Source organism: Anthonomus grandis, chromosome 7 (genome assembly GCF_022605725.1).
Source record: "Anthonomus grandis grandis chromosome 7, icAntGran1.3, whole genome shotgun sequence".
NCBI classification, from domain to species: Eukaryota; Metazoa; Arthropoda; class Insecta; order Coleoptera; family Curculionidae; genus Anthonomus; species Anthonomus grandis.
The window spans coordinates 13,745,881-13,770,575 of record NC_065552.1 but is presented as its reverse complement, the minus strand read 5'-3'; the positions used below and the strand labels follow the sequence as shown (position 1 = coordinate 13,770,575).

The window sequence follows — 24,695 nt, the reverse complement described above, 5'->3', positions numbered from 1 at the left end:
CAACCAAATCTCTAATCACCCAAGAATGTCAATATTTAATAAACAACAAAGTCAACCTCCTCCATTACCCCCAAGAATTCCCTTCAAACCACAATATCAACATCAATTTTTGAATTCTAATCAAAGGAATGTCCCAATTCCGCCCAGTAAACAACAATATCCACAACCCATGTCAGGAGTAAGTATCCAACCTAAGAGAAACCCTTCTCAAATAAGATCACCTCAACCCTTTCAAAGACCCTTTCAAAACCATTTTCAAAACTCAAAACCCAACTATCTAATTCAAGAAATAACGCATTTAGAAGATGAAAATAAAACTGATGTTAATTATGAAGACAATGAAGAATACTTCATTGACCCACAATTTGAATCATCTGAAGATCAACCTTCAAATAATGATTTCTATCAAGAAAACCCTTATAATGATTACATTGCTGAAGAGACTTTAACAGAAAAATTAGAAAATTTTCAGTTACAAGCCTCGGGAACAAATCATGCTTGAATTTAAACAGTTTTCAAGTCAATCAATTACCCTATATCGAAATACCCAATTATAACATTCGATTATTAATCGATACAGGATCTCATGCATCTCTTCTCAGACCATCAATAGTTGAAAACTTATTCCCTGAATCAATCGTACCCTATATTTCTACCCTTCAAACGTGTGCTGGATCAAGGAAAGCCACAGCTAAAGCTAAAATTCCATTACTTTTACCCTTTGGCATAAGCGAACACATAGACTTTGTCCTATACCCATTTCACGAATATTTCGATGGAATTTTAGGAGTAAAAGATCTTTGTAAACTTAACTTGAACATCGACTTAAAAAATCAGAAATTGAAGAATAATTACTTAGAAATTCCTTTTCAATATAGACAAAACTTCGATCAATATACAATCGAAATATTGCCTAAAACAATTCAAAAAGTAGTATTTAAAACAAACCTACCTAATGATTCAACTTGGATAATGCCTTATTTTTCTGACGAAAATATTGAAATTCAACCAACATTGATAACAGTTAATGACCATAAATATACAGTTGATATCCTTAATCATTCGGATAAAACTTTCGCTTTTGAATGCAATATAAATGAAAATTTACCATTAGAACCAATTGAAATCAATAATTACGAAGTAATAAATTTTGAAGAAACGCAACCACAAAAATTAAATCAAGAAAGAAAAACTCTTGAATGCAGAGAATTAGAATCCTTAATAAGACATCAACATTTAAACCCGGAAGAACGATTTCAGCTCTTTAAACTTCTAAAGAACTTTAGCCAAATTTTAACTAAACCTGGAGATTCTTTAACATCATCAAATCAAGTCAAACATGTTATAAATACAACAGATGAAATCCCAGTTCATTCAAAAAATTATAGATATCCATACATCCATAAGGAAGAAGTAAATAATCAAATAGAACAAATGTTAAAAGATAAAATAATACAACCCTCTAGCTCACCCTGGAGTTCACCTGTATGGATTGTACCAAAAAAGATGGACGCATCTGGCAAAAGAAAATGGAGACTTGTGATCGATTATAGAAAATTAAATGAGAAAACAATCGATGATCGCTATCCATTGCCAAACGTAACGGATATTCTAGATAAACTAGGAAGATGTCAATATTTTACGACCATTGACTTAACAAGTGGATTTCACCAAATTGAAATGAAAAAAAATAGTATTCCTAAAACGGCATTCAACGTAGAACATGGACATTATGAATTCCTAAGAATGCCCTTTGGCCTCAAAAATGCTCCTTCGACATTTCAAAGAGCTATAGAAAATGTTTTAAGAGGATTACTAGGAAAACAATGCTTAGTATATATGGACGATATTATTGTCTATTCGACCTCACTTCAAGAACATATCGATGCCCTGCGACGAGTATTCGAACGTCTAATATCATTTAATATGAAAATTCAATTAGATAAATGTGAATTCCTACGTAAAACTGTAGAATTCTTAGGACACGTCGTAACACCAGACGGCATCAAGCCAAACCCAAAGAAAGTCGAAGCAATAAAAAATTTCAAGATTCCAAATACCACAAAGGAAATAAAATCTTTTTTAGGACTTATCGGATACTACAGGAAATTCATTAAGAATTTTGCTAAAATTACAAAACCCCTAACTCATTGTCTAAAGAAAAATGTTAAAATAATTCATGATAAACCTTTTGTAGAAGCATTTAATCTTTGTAAAACCATTTTAATGAATGATCCTATACTTCAACATCCTAACTTTGAAAAGCCATTCGTCCTGACTACAGACGCATCCAATTACGCAATCGGCGCTATACTTTCTCAAGGTCCCGTTGGATCAGATTTGCCTATAGCATATGCAAGCAGAACTCTTAACCAAGCTGAATGTAACTATTCTACAATAGAAAAGGAACTATTAGCAATTGTCTGGGCCACCAAATATTTCCGACCTTATTTATTTGGTAGAAAATTTACAGTGGTAACAGATCATAAACCACTTCAATGGTTATTCTCCATTAAAGAACCGAACTCAAAATTAGTCAGATGGAGACTAAAACTTCAAGAATTCGAATATACTATCCACTATAAGAAAGGTACTCGAAACTTAAATGCCGATGCACTTTCAAGACCACCGTTGGATATACACCCTTTAAATATAATAGATCCACCATTAACACATATGTCTGCTGTATGCGAAAGAAATAAAAAAACTGAAGACCAATATGCTTGGCATGATAAAATTAAACGATTTTTCGAATCGCAAGGAATTGAATCGCAGGAAAACCTGTTTGAACCACAAAAAGAAATTGAAAAAGCCAAACCAGAACCAAAAATTCGAATAATATCAGATATTCAATTAAGACCTCCGAATAAAAATAATAATGAAACACTACCATCAACTTCTAAACAAGAAAATGAAAATGGAAAAGAAGATTCAGAAACAGAGACAATTCATACATCAATAGAAAACCCAATACTAGGTGCACCCTATGTCAACAAAAGTGTAAATACTTATAAAAATCAAATCATTTTTAAATGGACAAGAAATGAAAAACCCTATTCAATAATGAAGAAATTATTCGAAACCAAGAAAAGAATAATAATGTTTATAAATGAAAACCCAATAACAGAAGAAATACAAATATTTCTAAGAGACCATTTACCACCAGACAGTTACTGTTTACATTTCCCTAACAAGGAACTAGAACCAGTAATTCTTAGAATATTCCAAGAAACGTTCTCAAGTAATATGTTTAAATTAGTCATTTCTAATACGCTACTTGAAGATGTGACAAATCAAGATGAACAAAAAGAAATAATTAATAGATATCATACAACAAAGACATCACATAGAGGAATAAACGAAAATATTAAAAATATTAAACAATCCTACTATTGGCCAAGCTTAGAAAGAGACGTAATAGATTTTATTAACACCTGTGAAGTATGTCAAAAAACGAAATATGATCGACATCCACACAAAGTAATATTTAAACCAACCCCAACAGGATCTAAACCCTTTGAGCATATCTACATGGATATATATTCAATAGCAGCTCAAAAGTATTTAACAATAATAGATAATTTTTCAAAATTTGCTGCAGCATATCCAATAAATGAGACATCAATTGAGATATGTCAGAGTTTAATTAAATTCTTCTCACACCATGGAACCCCATGTCGAATCACAACAGATAACGCTCGAAATTTTAAAAGCAACCTAATTCAAGATCTTTGTAAAGCATATAAAATTGAGTTGCATTTTACAACACCATATAACCCGAATTCAAACTCACCTATTGAAAGATTTCATTCAACTCTAAAAGAAAGCCTAGTTGCTTTAAAAAACGATTATTCTCAAAAACCACTTCAAAATCTAATTGATTTAGCTGTATTAAATTATAACAATAGCATACATTCGTCACATGATTATACCCCATTCCAGATAATTAAAGGAAACCTTAATTATCAGTTAAATTTTGAGAAAAACCTAGACCAATTACAAACGGATTATATAAATGAATTGACAGAAACATTCAAGGAATTAAATAAAAACATTTATTCCAAAATGAATGCAAAAAAGGCAAATGTCCTTAGCAAACTTAATCAAAATAGAGAAAACGACCCTGAAATACCGGAAAATACTGATCAATTGTTAAAAACACCTAAAAAATTATCACAGAAATTAGAACCTATCTATAAAATAAAGACGTTCAAAAAGCAAAGACATCCTAAAGATATTAAAAGGCATTCTAAATTTTAGGAAATGAAGACCCTTCTTGTAATACTTCCACTGCTCGTGAACGCACAATACCAGATTGAAACTCTTAACAACCCAATATTACCAATCTATCAAGGAAAAGGTTATGTAGTAACTAGTTATCATCATATTTATTATCACGTAAATCTTACTAATATAAGGAATTGCTTAAAACTAACAAAGAAAACGCTTATGTATGCAAATAAGACTTTGGGAGAATCAAATCTACCCTTATATCATCTTTTAGCTGTAAAAACAAATGATCTTCTCAATCAATCAAGATCAATAGAATCATTTTTAGATCATTATACAACCAAGCCAATTTCAAAAAGAAATAAAAGAGGATTATTTAACTTCTTAGGAAAAGCGCAAAAATATCTATACGGTACATTAGACGCAGACGATGGAGAACGCTATGACAATTATATTAGAACTCTCCAAAATAATCAAGATACTTTACAAAAAGACATATTACAAACACAAACTGTTCTAAAGAAACTAACCCATGATATTGACACTCAGCTGACTAACATAGGAAATAATCAGCAAAAATTATATAAGGAAATTAATGACCTAAGACAGATGAGTCAGTCAACGTCTACTACACTATATTTTATCTTACTACTTGATACGCTAGAAAACAATCTTCGCGTCATCAATGAGATACGTATGAATGTGCAAACTGCAATTAATTTCGCAGAAATAAACATTATGCATCATAGTATTCTCAAATATCAAGAACTATTAGTCATCCTATCTAAGTTTAATCAGAAAACACGAATTCCTTTTGATAACATAATTAAATATTATGAAGTCGCACATGCTGACGTAACAATAAAGGAAGACCTAATAATTTTCTATATAGCAATACCCCTAATATCTGAGAAAACTTATGCTTTCTATCATGTTTTCCCTATCCCAATAAATAATCATTTAACAATGTTGAGTAATCCCTATTTATTGAAATCAGACAAAGATTTCTATAATTTAAAAGAAAGTTGCCAAAAAATCGAGGACATCTTTCTTTGCCATGCAAAAATATTAAATCAAAATGAACCTTGCATCTCTGAGACAATTAACCTGACAAATCATTGCCCAATGACTCCTGTTAATTATTTAAAAACATCTGTCACCCAATTAGAGGATAATTCAATTATAATAATTCCCAAAGATCAAGAAAAAATAAATTTTCAATGCCCTAATCAACACACCATTGAAACAATCAATCAACCAACATTAATTCTACCCAAAAGTTGTATTGTCAAAATAAAGAATGATTATTTCGATTCTCAAAAATCAGATTCTATTAACTTAAGATTAAAACTACCACCAATAACAATTAATGAAGAACTAATTAAAAAATTAGAACCCTTAGAACTCGAAGAAATTAATTTAAATAATATACACGAAGAATTAAAAAATGTCAATAAATTAACAACACACCCCTTAGAAAAACTAAATATTATCAGCTCAGGTGTATCTGTAACATTAATTATAATTATTATTGTAATAATAATAGGGATAATAATCTTTGTATATTATAAGTATAAATGTAAAACAAAAGAAAATGTAAAAGTGGACATAAAATTGAATCCCCTTGAAAAACAATCCTTCGAAAATCAACCCCGATTTTCTCAGACTTAAGGAGGGAGGAATTATATGGCCATTTCCGATGATCTAATAATAATTAATCATTGTATTAGTCATAATTAGTCATAAGAATAATGCTTGTCTCAGCTATTTTCATATAATTATAAATACGACTCCAGTCATTTATGAGTCAGTCCATAAGTTGCTTCGCCGTAGATCACATATTTAGTAATTTTGTAAAATAAAGTTTTTTAAAAAGCTTAGTTGCGAATTACTGAATAAAATTATACCAAGATATTTATTAAATAAAGAATTTGGCGTCAAATACCTTAGGATTCCGAAGTAAGTCCGTTGAGAAAATTCTCGTTCTTTATTAACAGCGCATTATCTCCATCGTTCTTGCGAGCCAACACCTTACCATTGCGATGCCATACATATTTAAAACCCATATCTTTCAGGATTTTGGCTTTTTTAAAAAGGTTATATGTTTCCTTGGTCAACTCTTCATCTAAATAAATTGGCGCCTCTGATAAACCCATACCACAAATTCTTGGTGTCATCTTGCCTTTTTTAGACCGAGCAGTTAAAATGCGATTTTTAAGATTAATATCCTTTAAGGTAACAGATATTCTAGTGCCATTTTTGGTGTCAAACTGGTGAATTTTTACAAAATCCTCGGGCGTAGCAGTAACATCCATCGAAGAAAGTAGCTTAATAATATCATTTGCGGCCACCTTTGTACCATTATTCTCATTGAGAGGAAAACCAGAAATACATATATTTTGTTGGATTTTTTTTGTGTGTTCCATGTCCAAGGCCCTTTCCAGTTTCTCAACTCGATGCTTTAATGCTTGATTATCTTTTGATATTTCCGAAAACATCCCAGACATTACTCTATTACGTTCTCGTTCCTCTTCAAACTTCTCGTTTATAAACTCCATGGATCGCCCTACATCTCTAAGTTCACTCTGCAAATCCCTGATCATGGCTTTCAGTTCCTGCATGTCGCTATCCACTAGTCTAGATGCAGATTGGGACAAGGATACCCTCCCAGCAGCATTCCTCTCACAATCCTTACAACTCCATGGAGTTTTCTGGGCCTGCATTAGCCTCCCTTCAACTTCTGTAACTTTTCCGCATTCTAGGTGGAAATATGAACAGCACCGTCCACACTGAAGTTTAAGGCCTCCCTTACCCAGGTTTTTGCCACAGCCTTTACAGTTTCTATTAACCATTTCCCACGATTGGTGATATTAAAGTACTTCTGGCAACCTAGCAACTTGGAATGTCTGAGAGACGTCTGCCCAGGTGAGTTCAAAGTTCAAATGCGCCGTGTTTACTTTCGGGGACAAGAGAGTTGGCCAGATGCAAAACGGATTTAGAAAGCAAAAACTCACCACACGATGCAACAGCCTAGTCTTCGCCGAAGTAGATAGTTAAAATGAAAAACATAGCAGTTCAAACAGCCAAAAATCAAATTTGAACACGAGCCCCAGCCGCCAATTATGTATTAGGTTAGGTTCGACGTTGACGAATATGAACTTTTGTTTTTCTTTTGACGTTTTCTATTTGCCCCAGAAGTTTGTAACATGATCAACGGAACACCCTGTATATAAATATGTATAAGATATATATAACATACTACTTTTGTCCGATAGTGCATATATTTATATATATATATTATCTTGTTTATTATTTTAAGAAAAGTAGCAAGACCTATCGCTCCTCATTAAATGATGGAATGGATATTATAATAGTAAACGTATTATTATAAATACATTCTAAAATCTAAAAATAATATTCTACCACATTAATTTTTAATTATTTTTTTCAGAACACCTTGACTCTGAACTACAGCAGAAGAAAGCGGCTTCTTTTTATACTTAGTGTTACATTATTAACGATTTTGATGATAGGCACACCGTTGACTCCAACAAATTATTGGTTTGTAATACTGACTCGTATATTTTTTAGCTTAATTAACCAAACTCAAGCAAGCTTAGTTGATTTACTATCCAAAGAACTTGATAGTAATAGCTACGAAAAATTATTAATTAAATATAATATTTTAAGCAAGTTTGGTCTAATTGCTGGACCTATTTGTGCTGGATACTTATATGGCATCGATGAAGGATTTGAGAAAATATGTAGCCTATCCGCTGTGCTTACCTTTATAAATATTGTAATTTTGACAAAAACTCCAATACAGGAAATAAGCCACGAACAAATTACTGCAGATGTAAACCCATCAATAGTAAGAAAAACTAAACAAGTTTTAATGGAAAATATAAAAGATTTCGAGCAATCTGACTTAGGAACGAATTGGGATCTTTTGCTAATTCGTTACCTTTTTGTCGGAAGTTTTTGGGTCTTTATGGCAAAAGTGCGTAAGATCATGGTACATCACTATAACATTAAAGATCCAGTTTCGGCAGGTTTTACTGTGGCTTTTATTACATTCTTAGACTTTATATTTGGTTATTATACTTCCAAAAGTCACGCTGTAAGTTTCAAGGTGTTTCCCTCTGACTCTATTGCAGACTTAATGTTATTTCTAGCAACTGTTTTAATGGCTTTAACTATATGGATGCCAACTTTCCAGCTTTTTTTGCTTCTTACTGTACCAGTGATATTCATTCGTCATGAAATAAACTATATATGGCCTACAGTGTTTTGTACACGTAAAAATGTCTCTCTATATAATTTAAATACCACCACAGGCCAGCTTGCTTTATTAACGGTTCCTTTGATTTTTGGCGTTAGTTATGAAACGTTCGGCCCTGCTGTATTAATTATTTTTACTTGTGTTCCTCTGATTTTTTCTTGGATCATAGCCAGATTATATACTAGATATCTTAGAGCTAAAAGAGATTAACTGAAGCATGAATAAAATCATCTATAGTGTTTTATAATGTAATATAGTATATATTTAAAAATTGTCAAATAAAAAAAGTTGTAAAAGAAAAGAATAATAAAATTGTACCAGTAAACACTTTCTTTTAAGTTGTATTAAATTTCTTTCATTTAATGTACGGCTATCAATAAAAAACATTTTTATAATTGAGATGCATTAATAAAATAATATATGTTCAAATAAATAAATACATAATAATAGGATATACACCTATCTACATTTGTTGGAGATGTATCCAGACTTAAAATCTTATTCAAAAATTATATAACCTTGATCTTTTATTGCTCTGTCACATACGGTACATCATTATCCAATTAAAAACACGGTGGATTATCAATTACATTCAAATTTAAAAAATTATTTAGCAAAGAGAAAAATGTTACATAGGATACATAAATTCACTTTAAGTAAAAAAAAACCTATGCAATGCACCCTTAGAAAATATACGGGGTGTTCATTTGAAAACTTCCCACCACGGATTTATCGAAAACCACTGTTTAAAAAAAATGCCGAAATACGTCAAAAGGTTTCTCAAGGAGGACAACTTTCTAACCTAAAATTACTTCACCCTCTTTCACCCTCTGCCCCCCAGGATCATCCCTTTAAAAAATTTAAATGGCAAGGGGTATCGAGTAATAGCTTGTTTAAAAGGTCGAAATCTTTTATTTTGATGTTTGATATTTTCAAATCGGTCGATTCGTTTTCGAGAAAATTAGAAAAATCTTTGTTTATCTTAATTTGTTCAGATAGAAAACAAAAACATGAAAATATCAGTTTTTATTTCAATAAGTGTTCAAAATGATGCCCGTTTTTGCCCAAACAATGATATAGGCGATGTTCAAATTCCTGACGGACATTTTTAAAAACCTATTGTGGGATATCATGGCAGCTGTCGAGGATGCGTTGACGAAGTTCATCCAAACTTTTAGGTTGGGGAGTAAACACAATAGATTTCAAATGACCCCCATAGAAAAAAGTCTAACGGCGTTATATCAGGAGATCTAGCAGGCCGTTCTATAGATCCCCTTCTCCCTATCCATTTATCTGGAAACTCGTCGTCTAGCCATTGCCGAACGGGACGAAAATAGTGAGGAGGAGCGCCGTCTTGCTGGAAATATATTTCAGCCTCATGAAGTATATGGTTTCCATCATCATCGATGAATATGGAATATTCATCGAATATGGTATATTCTACAGCTTCTTGGCTCTGTTAGTTAGGAGCCTTATAACATTCCAATAGTTAATGCTACATACATAGTTAGTTAGTACTTACATTATAAAATTTAGTCTTTACGTCTAAATACTGATAGAAATATGCAATACAATCAATAAATTAAGTGAATCATCTTATAAACGTGCAACTAGTGCCACTTTGCAAGTAGGATTTTAAAATTAAGTGTATTAAATGCTTTACCAAAGACCAGAAGATATAGGCAAGTCATTTGTTTTATCTTCAATACAAGGTAAGTAGTTGCCTTGAACTGTTTACAAAAATCAAACTAACAGCTTGGAACGATATTATAAGAATTATAAAATTTTATATTCTAATTATAAATATGTTTCTTCATAATTTTGTAAAAACAATAGGTATTAAATTTTTAAGCTTCTTAGGATCGGAAACTTTATCTAGTCGCTTAATTATAGCTTTTTTCCATAACTCAGGAATATATTTTCCAGAATACGCGTATGAATAATGTATAAAAGTGTTTTTTTCTGCAAAAATTTAACAATTAAAGAGTTCCATTTTGTATGTCATATGGTGGTCTTAGTTTGATTTTCAGAATTTTTTAAAGAAGTATTCTTTTTTTTAGTGATTGTGCGGTGTGAGGACATAATGGATAAAAATTATTAAAAAAAAATAAGAATAAGAATGTTTAAAGGATCAATGGAAACTGTTGTAAAACAGTCTAAAATTTTAAAATGGCCAGTTTAAAATTTTATTTTCATTCAACAATATAGAAAACAAACTTTCTTTAATTAAATATCTTATAGAAAAATCCATTTGTCTAAAACTAAGCTTTTATCTTAAACAAAGTTTGTTACAGTTTTTTTTTGTGAGCATAATACTTTAACTCAATGTATTCAAATTTGGAATATTTTAATATAATTTAATAAAACTTCTTTCATTTATCAAAGTCTTGGATTAGTGGTTATAAAGGTAGAAAGCAAACAGGGTTTGGGCTTATAAGAAAGGGTAATCTCCATAGAAAAATCAACCATAATTGTATAGGTTTCAATAATTATAAAATTTTGATCCATTTAGGAAATAACCATATTTATTGCAAATGTATTTAAATGACGAATATATTTATAAATATATCAGAACAGAATATAAACATTAATGGAAAGGATATTTTGTTTTATAACATTAACTACTTATTAAGAATAAAATTCATATTAAAGCTTAATTTTTAAGCTTTAATAATTTTAAAATTCATATTAATAATTAATCTTGACTAGGTTGATATTGTTGGTACCTTGATCTTGCATTGTGAGGTTATACAGGTGTCTGATTTCTTTCGGTTGCCTTGGTCAATGTCGATTTGAAAATTAGAATGAGACTTTATTATGTGTGACGTCCGCAATAGTCAGTTGAGCAAAAATTGTTGCTCTTTCTTTTAACATAATTTTATTGTAGGAAATGTTAGTGAATCTTCATTTCAATAAAATTGTAAACAAAGTAATTGTCAAACCCAAATATTGATTTTCTTCTCAGGACCTTTTTAAGTTTTATTGTAGCTGGTACATACTTACAGTACTACTTATTTCATGCAGGAATTGTCTATATTTTCAGTAAGATTCCAAGGTTGACAGTCTGACAGATGACTTAAACATGGTAAAATCTGGAGGGGAACCATTTCGACCGATTTGGGTTAATGGGTCATTTGTCAGCTGAGAGTTGAAGACTTCAGCTGGCTTCGCTTTGAGCGGATTTACAAAGAAAATATCTTATCTAGGTCTGGATTTTTTTGTGAGTTAAATTAAAGTTTTACTGAGGGCAGTTTTAAAGAAACAGACTAAAGAGTATTTAAGGTTTTCTGTGTTATTTTGTCATAAAAATTCCAAAGAACGGCCACATTCCAACCTAGGTAAGTTGCACATGGCACATGGTCAACTTATTCTTATAATTTTTCTTATAACCCATTAAATATTTGCATTTATTTTAATTTAAAGTTTAAAAAGACATCCAACTTTTTAAAGCGAAATTTTAATAAAAAATTATTTTGCTCACCTCACAAATTCCTCAGTTCAGCTTCTCACGGGAGTTATTACCATTCTAATAAAAATTAATGAAGGTATTTAAAGTGCCATCAGGTAAATTATTACAATAAGGAAAATAGTCATTAAGTATATTGCAAACTTTTATGTAAGGAATACACTTTTTTTATTAACAACTTTTTTTTAATTCTTTCCAAGGTAAACAACAGAACTGATTAAAATACGAGGGTGAATCAAATATGAACCGGACTTTTCTGTTTAGCGCGCCATAGGTGAAGCGAGTGGCGCGACGTCCTGATATATGCTAGATAGGGATGTCAAGAGGAGGGGAGTCAGTCGGTTTGGCGCACCGGAGTAGATGAGCTGTTAGTAGCATCATGTCTGAACAAGAGGTACACACGTCTGTTGCGCAACGCGTTATTATAAAATTTTTGTCGCGTGAGGGCGTAAAACCTTCCGAAATTTTGCGTCGACTAACTGCACAGTTCGGTAATGAAACCTTATCAAGGACTCAAGTCTACGACTGGCACAAAAAATTTTCCGATGGCCGAGAGGTAGTGGAAAACGAGAGCCATGCACGCCGACCCAGGACAAGCATCAATGAGGCGAACATTCGTGCGATCCGTGAGCTGATTGAAGGTGACCGCCGCCTTACATTGTGGGAAATTGCTGCACACGTCGAAATATCATACGGAAGTGCTCAATCAATCATTTCAGAAAATTTGGGTTACCGCAAAGTGTGTGCAAGATGGGTTCCTCGCCTTTTGACGGAAGATCAGAAAGCAAACCGTCTTGCCGTGTGTGAAAGGCTTTTGGCACGATTTGAACACCCGCCTTACAGTCCCGATTTGTCACCATGTGACTACCACATGTTTGGGCCACTAAAAGAAGAATTGGGAGGTTATCACTTTGACGACGACGAAGGTGTGGAAACGTTTGTGCGCAATTGGTTACTGACACGACCAGCTTCATTCTTTGATGAAGGAATTAAAAAACTTCCGATCCGGTGGGAAAAATGCGTAAATAAGAGAGGAGATTATGTAGAAAAATAACATGTGTTCAAACTTTTATTTACTGTACCAATAAAATTACTAAAACCAAAGTCCGGTTCATATTTGATTCACCCTCGTATCAAGAACTGCAGTCCCTTGTAAAGACTCACGAAAGTTTCGACACGGCTTTTGCTTGACTAACAAATTCAAGAGAATACTGGCAACCAAAGCAAGCAAGTATACAAAGTCTAAAAAATTTAAACTTTCAGGATTTACAATAAAACAACTTAAATTTGAGTCCAATTATCACAACTCAAATAAGATATAGGAAAATATTAAACTAAATATAAGTAGAACCATAAATAAACTCACTAATCAACTTAAACTAAAAAATAGGAGTAAAACAGTACACAAAATTTAATGTTATTTAACCTATATACATTTTTATAACAATAATCTGGAATGATAACTTATGATTAAAGAAAGATATATTTATTTAAAATTGTCTAAGACTAAATAGCTAAATGCAGTATATTATTCCTCCAGTGGATTTAGGCATATAAAAATACTTTGTAATAACTAAGTTTTCTCTTCCATATTTAATATCTTACTTGCAATAGATTTCTACGCAGTTTCCTTCAATTATTTCATGTAACTTCCTTTAAGATAATCGAAAACATTTTTGGATACATTATATAGAATTATATTATATAACTACTCCCTATGAGCTCTCTCTAATACTAACAATAATAGTACTTTATTCTGAAATTTCTGAATGAATGCTACCCAAGTAAAATATATGTATATAAAGTGTTGAAAATGTGTACGTTGGGCCTTATAAAAATGTATAAAAAATCTAGCGAATTCGGCAAGTAAAAACTGGAATCTTCAGTTTTATTTTAAGTCTGAATTTCTTATTCTTGACACTTATAAATAGTTTTTATAAGAAGTAAAAAAGATAAGACTAATAGCAATTTAGTTCTTTGTCTGGAATCTTATTATCTATTATTTATTTATAATATGTACCCTCAACGAAGTATATCTTATTTAATAATATACTTTAGCAAACTTTAACTACCTTGACTCTTAAAGATATTCCCAAACTCAAGAGTTTCCAGACACTTATCAAATTCGGTAAATAATTCATGTAGTTTTCGGTTATCTCTGCGGCAGATAAGCGGCTGCCGCTACAACTTTAAATCTTTCCCGTTGCTGTACTCGGGAGAATGATTTGGGAAACGTGCTACTAAAACTTTTGACAGCAGCTATTATTTACACCATTTCGGGTTTTTTTCCTTACCCTAGTATCTGGCAGGCTTTTGCTAATGTGGCGTTTAGCAAAAATTTGGCTCGTAGAAATTAAATGGAGGAAATTATTTAAACTTACTTATTATATAAAAATTTATATGTTGCACAATATAAAAGCAACGTTAAATTTCTTGCGATAATTTCCCTCTCGCACTAGATAAAATATTCTAATTATAAACCGCCTTAAGTGTTGTATACTTTTCAATTTGGCATAATATTTGCAAGATTTAGCATTTATAATTTTCTATTTTATTGGTCCCTTAATTTTTAAGGAAACAAATCTAGTCACTCTTAGCTGATTTATTTCTAGATAATAGAGAAAGTTCGTTTTCTATATTGTTGAATGAAAATAAAATTTTAAACTGGATAAGATACGTGGATGACTGGTTTACAACAGTTTCCATTGATCCTTTAAATATTTTTATTCTTATTTTGTTTTAGTAATTTATATCCATTTATTACATTCACGGTGAAATCCGAAATGAATAAAAACCTTAATTTCTCATACCGCACAATCACTAAAAAGAATATCTCTTTAAAATTTTCTGAAAATCAAACTAAGGCAACCGTCATATGGTAGACATACAAAATGGAACTCTTTAATTATTTAATTAAAAGCTTACTTAATATTTCGATATCCTTAACAGATTTTATTAATGAAATTGATATTACTAAATAAATTGTGTTTAACAATAGATGCGACCCAAGCCATGTTGACAATCAAGTCTCCAAGATAAAAACAAAAAGGCAAGCAGTCCTACTTTATAGTAGTCATATACTCTAGACTCTCCTAATTATAAACATCTATCCGTTCTTTTTTTAAATCTTTTCCAAATTTTTAGAGCAATAAAAAATAATTATCAAACTAATATTAAAATATCACTGAAGAGCACTAGTTCTTTTATAACCGAGCTTATCATAAACAACAACAAATTCGACCTGATTTTCAAAAAAGTCGGTCTTTATAAACTCAAATCTACTGACTCTCCTGCCATATATACAGGTTGGGGAATTGATCATTATCCATAGAGAGGTGCTAAAAGTTTGGTGTTTTTTCTTAACTACGACGTTGCGACGCAAGCGTCTGACTTTGATGAAGGTGACTGTATTACTTGTAATAAAATTTCGCAAAATTTAGGCATTTTAAAAATTACAAGCCACATAAAATCGCAATCCCAAAAAATTCTTATAAAAAAGTTCCGATAATACTAGAAAAAATTTAAACAGTATAGAAAAATATAATTAAAACTTTTATAAAATAAACCTAACAAAAATTAATTCCTTAAATAAGAGGCCTAATCATACCTTCTTTTTAACTTATTAACAATAAGTTAAAATAGCTATTTCGTAGTTTCATAGGAGTCTTTGGTCAAATGGAATTGCCACATATAACAATTTGTTTCCCGTAACTCCTTTAAATTTCTTAAGCTACTAAACTGGTCTGTGCAAAAAGTCTCCTTATGAAGACCCCCAAAAAAAAGTCATAAGGGATAAATCTTGATATATAGGGGGTTATTTAATATCGCCAGTCTCATTAATAAAACGGCTAGAATGATTACAGAATGTCCATAACCGCATTATGAGTAGGGCAGCTTGTTGCAAATAGACCGATCCTAGATCTAAATTAAATAGGAATTGAATGACAGGAAGAACTTGGTTTTGATGTAACTCAAGCTATTTTTGGCCATTTAAAGTAGAATCAGTAATAAATGGCCTTATGATAGTGTCGCTCAAAATACCAGCATGATTAACCGTCAATGACTGGAAAAAAGTTCTATTCAGTGATGAAACGCGCTACAAAATATTCAATTCTAATGGAATGAGGCGTGTGAGGCGACGAATCAATACAAGGTTTAATCCTAAATACGTAACACCTACAATTAAGCATGGTAAAGTTAGTGTATTTTTATGGGGTTGTTTTTCATGGAATGGGGTAGGCCCTATGCACTTTATTAATGATACGATGGACCGATTTGTTTATAGGGATATCATGCAGAATGTTATGCTTCCTTATCCAGAATGGGAAATGCCATTGCGTTTTATTTTTCAACACGACAACGATCAAATCATTCTTCACAAGTTGTTCAACAGTGGTTTCGGGAAAATAATGTTCGTGTTTTACAGTGGCTAGCACAATCCCTAGATCTTAACCCCACTGAGAATCTCTGGGAAGAAGTAGAACGTTCTATTCGTACCCAAATGTTTCCAAATAAATAAAATTGGTGAAGTTTGGACAAGTCATCCCGAAAATGTTATTCAGAAGTTGATTGCTTCAATGCCGCGCCGTCAGCAAGTAATTAACAATAATGGTATTACTTTCAATTGTTTTTGTTGTAAAATGTGTTAAATATTTTTTGTTGAACTAAAGTAAAAAAAAATACTGTTAAATACAATTCGTTGCTCTACTTTTGTCGCCCCCATTCTTATCAATTTTTATAATCATTAATATTTACCGTTCTTAAAATGATTAAAAGTACACCAAAGTGTACTGAAATATTACTTTCAGTGTAAGGATAGTGTGACATTAAGCTTAGCGAAAAATCACAACCCAATAATTTTTTTTATTCAAACATGAATAAAATTGAACTTTGTTGCTCTACTTTTGTCCGATAGTGTATGTACTATCCTGTTTTATACAGTGACCGCCTAAAGTTCCGCAAAAATTCGATAAAAATTAGAGACATGATTTTTTGAGCAAACGTTCGGACCCGTCGATTTTTATTTTAAGTTGCGCATTATTTCATATAAATTTTTGTATACAGGGTGGAACAAAAAAAAAAGACATGATGTCATTGATCATTTTTTAAAATGGAATGCTATATTTTTTATTGCATTTATGAAATATAGGCGAAATTCCAAGCAAATTTCGTATAACACACCTTATCTCAAAACTCAACTGTTTCTGATCGAAGAAACAAATTTTGCAAGCAAATGATGAACATTTGCAATAATAACTGTCAGTTTGAGTTACGAATTTTGTTTTCGGATAAAGCAACTTTTTGTATAAACGGTGTCGTAAATCGGCAAAATTGTCGGTACGCTCAGTGTCAAATCCACACTGGGCAACTGAGACTCATACACAGTAAATCTGTTAATGTTTGGACTGGTATCGTGGAAAATAAAGTAATAGGGCCATACTTTTTCGAAGAAAACTTAACAGGTCAACGATATTTGAATTTTCTTCAAGAAGATCTTATCCCTGCTTTGGCTGCCCTATACCCAGACGAACAAGAACCTGCTGTCCCGACAGATAATTTGTGGTTTCAGCAAGATGGCGCACCGCCACATTTCTTTCGAGATGTCCGTAATTACTTGGATACAGTGTTCCCAGAAAGACAGGCGAAGAGGGCCAATAGAGTGGCCGGCCAGGTCACCAGACCTAAATCCCTGCGACCATTTTCTATGGGGGTACCTGAAAAGTAAAGTTTATATTAAGAAGCCAAACAACATAGAAGATTTGAAAAATAGAATTAGATATGAAATTAGACGTATATCATCCGAATTAATCGATAGTGTTTTACCTGAGTTTGTAAACCGTCTTGCTTTCTGCCAAGAAGTAAATGGGGATTAGTTTGAACACTTGATACATTAATAAGAGTGTTCACAGTTATAACAGTAATAACAGTATAACATTTTATCCTCCATTTTATCTTAATTTGTAAATAGACGTACTTACTTGCTTTCTTCTTGGTTAAATGTAAATATTTCTGAAACAGTTGAGTTTTGAGATAAGGTGTGTTATACGAGACTTGCTTGGAATTTCGCCTATATTTCATAAATGCAATAAAATATATAGCATTCCATTAAAAAAAATGACCGATGACATCATGTCTTTTTTTTTGTTCCACCCTGTATACAAAAATTTATATGAAATAATGCGCAACTTAAAATAAAAATCGACGGGTCCGGGCGTTTTCTCGAAACATCATATCTCTATTTTTTATGAATTTATGCGGAACTTTAGGCGGTCACTGTATAATAATAACTATAATACAGGGATCGGCATAAGTCAGTTAACTTCAAAAATAGTGCAAACGCGGTAACGGTGCTTGCCTTACCGAATTTGTGCGATTTTTCTGTATCGTTTTTTTTTTCTTTTTGTTTGGTATGCAAATTGGTTAACTGACTTATGCCGACCTCTGTATATAATATATGATATATGGGAAACAATATAGAAAACCTTTTTTTAACCAATAAAAATATACTAAAAAAATGATCATCTAATATAAACTTTCTGAAAAAACTTCTATACTATATTTTATGTCCACTTGTCACCCTTATATCTACGCCTATGCTTAACCCTATAATAATTTGTCAAAGGATTGAGATGTTATTATTGTAACGATACGTATATATAGTCAGAATATTCGGGAGAAGTAGCGTCTTTGTTTAGAGTTTAGATTTTGTGCCGGGGCTAAAGCAGGTTCGGGTTATGTTGGTTTAACAATCCCGCCGGTGGTTGTAATTGGAATTAGGGCCGTTATGAGAAATATTCAGGTAATAACAACCGTTTCCTTAAGGATGTTTGCTTAAAGGAGCAAGGAATAATAGAGCACCAATCTTAGGAGATTACTTCAAAACAGTTCGTTGTTGTTCTTTGCCTCGACGCAGTGGTATACTGAATATTTAATGGTTTGGGTATTCTATCTAAAATATAATTTATTTTTTAATTAAAGGGTTCTGTAAGAGTTTATATGCATTTTTTAAAGAAAATAATATGGCAAATTTCAAGTTTTAACATCGTGATTTCAAAAAAATATTTTAAATAATGATGTGCCTGGGAGCTTTAAACTATACAGGTGTAAATAAATGCGGTAAACTTCAGAGGGTGATTCTGCATTAGTTTGCAATATAAACGTATTTCCTCAAATTCTTCATTTCCGAAGGACGTGGTGTAGAAATTTTCTTACAAACTGAATGGTTTATTTATTGCTCTCAAACCGGTTCAGATATGCAAATTCAATTTGATGGTTTTAAGAAATAGTAATTGCGAATTTTTCATTATATGATGAAATATTGTATAATCATCATTGGCGCGCATACAACTGATGGGCTCAATTTTCTTTCCACAAAAATATTTCAATCATAAATAATAGCTTTAGTTGTAAACGGTTCATAATACATTTGGTTACATGTGTGGCAGTTTTGTCGTTCGGTAACATACCATATTATTTTGAGGCTAGACTTCCCTGTTATTATGTATTGAGCACTCCAGAAATTCTCGATGTCCTTTCGAGTATTGTTGTTGTGTTGTGATATAGGATTATTAAGACTGATAGAATTTTTTGTTGCTTAAATACTGTATTATCTTATTTTCTGTTGCTACTAGATTATTATTTTTATTTTTAATAACAAAATACGTCATACCACATCCTAAAGCTCTAACCTTATAGAGCATCATGCGGAAGGCCAACGGCATAGAAATCTACTCCTCACTTTCGCTCGGTAAATGATCTTTGGCTAAATTTATTTACCTAAAAAGACGGAAAGACCCAAGGATGACAGATTTGTTCAGAAGAATTTCTTTTTCTAGAGTGCTTCTTACTTCACTCAAAATAACGATTAGGACAACCAATCGAACGGGTATATTCAGGATTCAGATCGAAGTGCACTAATCAGATCTAGATTAGTGCACTTGGCTCGGTTTTTTTGTTTTTTTTTATATTTATGTTAGTTTTCGCTGATGCAGAGAACTGTATTATAACTAATTTCTATTTCTATAATTAAATTTATTCTAACTCTATACAAAGAGACTCTTGCTCTGATAATGCCAATAAATGCAGCAGATGTTGTCGAACCATTAACTATATACAGGGTGTCCCATTTTCATGCGTTTTATGGGGTATCTCGCTTATGCGTGGAGATAAAACTTGCGGTTTTCGCGACAGTTTGCTACTTTTTGGTGAAACTTAATATGCTGTTGTCAAAACTTTGACAGCTGTCATAGTTTTTAATCTACAGGGTTTTTTTAAAAATTTTAGTTTTTCGAATACTCCTCGTATCTTTATAACATATTGAAAAAGTAAAAATGGTTTTGATAGGATTTTTTCCATAAAATTTAATTTCGGCATCCATTTTATTATAAGGTTTTTTCATTTTTGAGAAAAAAAATTAAATATAGTTTTCTTAAATGGAACATCCTGTATATTTATAGACCCTTAAAGTGGTCGTATTTTACCCTTTTTAAAAATATATAACACTAGCACTTTTTTTCAAAAATAAGCACAAAAATAACGATTTTAGAAATTTAAATACAAATTTTGATATACGAGTAGTAGGCCATGAATTAATAATAAAATTAATAATAATATAATATTGTGTTTATCAATTTTTAAGCAATAAAATAATGGCTATGCAAAATAGATTTGAAAATCGTCATAAGTATGATATGATTTCTTGCTATATCCAATGTAATGACAACGCGGATGAAGCAGCTGAACTTTACTTCCAGAGGTAAGATTTTATTTTTTAACTTAGAATTTCGTAATGAAATAAATTTAAGCCATAAAAATTGCATATGTTATGTATGAAGGTAGCTTAACAGCTAATCACTACTTGGAAATTCTTCACGCCAACCTATTTCAACTCTTGGATGATGTTCGTCCAGCTTAAGTTCAAAATATATATTTCCAGCCAGATGGAGGTCCAGCGCACAATGCGCGAGCTGTGACAAACTGGCTGGATGAACATTTCCTCAATCATTGGATCGGAACAAATGGACCTGTTCGGTGGCCACCTAGGTCCCCTGACCTTTCGATTTTGGATTTATTTTAACGGGGCTATCTTCAAAATAAGGTTTACAAAAGGCAATATGATTCAATTCAAAATATGCGTGGCGCTATAGAAGATTCCTTAAGAGAATTGAGAAGTCGCCCTATCATTCTGAAAGCCTGGGAAAGAATTCAAAAGCTATGCCGGCTGTGTATTAGAGAAAATGGGTTATAATTTGAGCAATGTTTAAAATTTTACATATTATGTCGTGGCATTTCCTTAATAATTATTGTTAATTTCTTTGATGTTTTATTGTAAGTTACAAGTTTCCTTCTTTTTTATGTAGAATAAGATATATTTAATACAAATCGGTGTAGTTATGATTATAAGCACCTAATTTTTATAAATTTTATTATTTATTCCTATATAATAATTCCGGAATAAAATTCTACTGAAAAATTTTATATCAAAACTATTTTTTACTTTTTCAATATGCTATACAGTAACAAAGATACAAGGAGTGTTCGAAAATCTAAAATTTTTAAAAAGACCCTGTAGAATAAAAACTATGACAGCTGTCAAAGTTTTGACAACGGCATATCAAATTTCACAAAAAAGTAGCAAATGTCGCGAAAACCGCAAGTTTCTATTTCCACGCATAAACGAGATACTGCATAAAACGCATGAAAATGGAACACTCTCTACACTGAACAGGCAGACAATAGATGTCTAAGGGTTTCATTCTTGATCTTGGCAAATTGGCTCTCCGATACATTAAGAATCTGTATTTTGCCATCCTGGCGTGCGATCAAGAAGTGAATTTTCACGAAAGGCTTAAGTTGTCTTCATTTCTGCAACTGTAACAGGCCTGTCATCTTTAACGTTAATTTCAAATTTGAGAGCAAACCTCTAAGCCGCTCGATCAGTTGCCTTAAATAGTTATGCATCGACGTTAGCGATCTCGTGGTGCCGTACAAATCGCAATAGTGGATCCGCATTGGCAGTCCAAGCTCAGTACGATATAATCGTGCATAAACTCTAGATTAAATAGGCCTCGACCTATTTGTTGGCATATGAAATAATTACGGGGCACCGATTAACGTCAATGCAAGCTGCAGGGTAAATGCGTAAATTTGCATGTACTGATTTCCAACTATTTCACTTCCTTTGCAGATTATTTAATAACTCCGAAGGAGTAAAGCAATATTGCCAGCATATTAGTAACAACTACTTTGTTTATTTTTGATAGCTTGGGTTCTGATTCCGAATTGCAGAAACGTTGCATATATTTGTTTCTGAGTGCTGTCTTTACTTCTCTAACGTTGTGTTTTGTTTTGCCCGATACTTAAATAATTATATGTTTCATTATTTTCCAGGAGGACGAAGAACTCAGTAAGTTGGTCATTCAAGAAAATAGTCCCGTATCGGTTTTTTTCTAGTTAAAGTTCTGCGTATTTGTCCAAGCTTCATGCCCCCATCTCTAGTAAAATTGTGAACCACCTTAAGAAGCTGCTGTAGGTATTGCTTGCTAGTTGCGTAGAGTTTAAGGCTGTATTATTATAAAACAACTGAGTTATCTTATGATTCCCTCTTTCAGGTGGTCCACAATAATAACCTCGTGTCTTGCGAAATGACACAAATACAGCAGCGATATAGAAAAGAGTAAGATTTTTTGTACTCATCAGCTTATACCACCTATTGAGCCTCTGATGAATAGATGTTAATCTGAGAAAAGTGTTAATCTCCAGAGGGTTATCAATCGTTTAATACATAATATAAGACTTGGAAACTTTAAGATCTTTGAGCAGAAGCAAAGAAAATTCATGTGAATTCTGAATGATGCATCTATTAATGCGAAGATTTCTTTGCCACTATTGAATCTTTTTTTATCTCTTCGCTGCTCCCTTTTATCGAAAAGAGAAGAATCTATTACTTTTAATGTTCGAATATATAAAATTCTAGTAAAGATCTTAAAACAAAACTTAAACCATGTGATATGCGGCTGTAGTTTTTCGGTTGTTGCGTATGCCTTCTTGATAAATAAAATATTAAAAAATCTTATTAAAAAATGATTGGTACTAGGATTTTTTCCGTCAGTAGTTCAAAATAGTTATGGAACCGACCGCGAAATAATTAGCTACTTACTTAATAAACTAAAGTTCAATTTTAATTTAATCTTTACCCACACATCAGTCTATTTGGTTCACTGTTTTATTAAAAGGTATTTAATTATCAGTTTGTAAGATCAAAAGGGTGTTAAGGTTAAATACGCTTTAAACTTTATAGTTTGATCAGTCAGACGCAGCAAGTGCGATTTCACTAATTTGATCAGCTAGCTAGTAAAATCTGAAGATCTACGTGAAAATGTCAGGCGATCTTTAAGTGATCTGAATCAAACTGAGGTAGTTTCTTCCATTTGTTTTATGCTGCCACAAAGTTTGTGCTGCAGTCCTAGTACAGCTATAACTGTATTAAAAGTCAAAATCCGAAACAACTTTGATATATATTGCTTCCATTAAACAACAAACAAAGATAGACAGCTTGGTCTTAGCTCCTTGATACTTTACCATAGTGATTTTTAAGGAATCAGCTTAATCCAAGGCTAAGTGCGACAAACATTTTGCTTCACAAATTCGGTAATTAAGTAAATCGGTATTTAAGTAAATTATCTAAAAACAGCGTATTTGGTTTAAGTTCTATTTTGAAATAGCTTGCGCATTGAGATAAAACCCTTTGTTTGGTTTTATTTAAGCTGGCTGGCCGATAACATCCAAAATTATTGCAGAAAATGATAATGCCCAGTATTCAAACCGATAGGTAAATTTTCATTGTCGGAATGTAAATAGATTAAGGTTAATAATAAGTTAATCTGTGATTTTAAAAAATAAAATGTAAATATTTATCATCAAAGGAAAGATTTGTTTGTCCTAAAAAGACTACAGGTTTTTCCAGATTTGAGCTATCAGATTCCGTTAAATTTCCTTCACTTTGATGCCACAAAATTCAAGAGGGACTCTGACATTACAAGAAATGACTTACTAAATTAATTGGTGTTAAATCTCTGCAAGCGCAGTCTCCTAGGTTTTCAACAGAACGGACGTAATACTAAGTATCTTGTACCTGACTAACATGATTGGCTCTAATAATTTTCAACATTTTTATGAATACCAAACAGTATCATTTGACTTTTTGAATTTTTTCTGCAAAAATAAAGTGCGAGAAAGAAATATAAAATAATGCAGGAAGTTCCTTTTTGAATTGAACCCAAATATCAATAATAGTTTTGGGAGTCATTCCTATATCTTCGGTCAAGAATGTCACAAGTGAAGAAATCTTAGCCTTCAAGATAATAGGAATTTTTTTTTTCAGGTTTTAGTATTAGGGCTATAGGAAACAGAAAAAATATCTAGATATCTAGGGTTATAAAGAAGCCCAGGAATCTTCTCAAAAGCTCAAATCTATCTGCTATAAGTAACGTAATTATTGCCTTCTGTAAAGCTAGATATTAAGAACAGCAAATATTAGGTAGGTCCTTTTATATAAGGTATTAGTAGCCATAGAACTACTAGTATATTATTAGCAATGGTATATTATATTTGTTATTAAACACAGTTTTCAGTTTAAAAATACAGTTTTCATTAGTAGGACAAACCACATAAAACACATGTTGGTCTTTACATAGAGTTAAATAAAACCAGTGCTTT

General features: G+C 31.9%; 1 protein-coding gene across 3 annotated transcripts in view; it reads left to right on the top strand.

Moving 5' to 3' along the window:
* LOC126738522 (uncharacterized) overlaps positions 1-24,378 on the top strand; it is a 46,074-nt gene extending 21,696 nt beyond the window's left edge. Inside the window, exons 3-6 of one of the 3 annotated variants that reach the window (XR_007661365.1) lie at positions 7,682-7,791; positions 22,368-22,505; positions 22,589-22,653; positions 24,361-24,378. Coding sequence is in view for 1 of the 3 variants with exons in the window: in XM_050443894.1 (XP_050299851.1) it covers positions 7,682-8,722 (1,041 nt within the window). In the remaining 2 variants the exon portion in view is untranslated. Of the gene's footprint in view, positions 1-7,681; positions 8,843-22,367; positions 22,506-22,588; positions 23,013-24,360 lie in introns of those variants that run through there. The other 2 variants (XR_007661364.1, XM_050443894.1) reach the window with 2 other exon arrangements.
* The last annotated feature ends 317 nt before the right edge of the window (positions 24,379-24,695 follow it).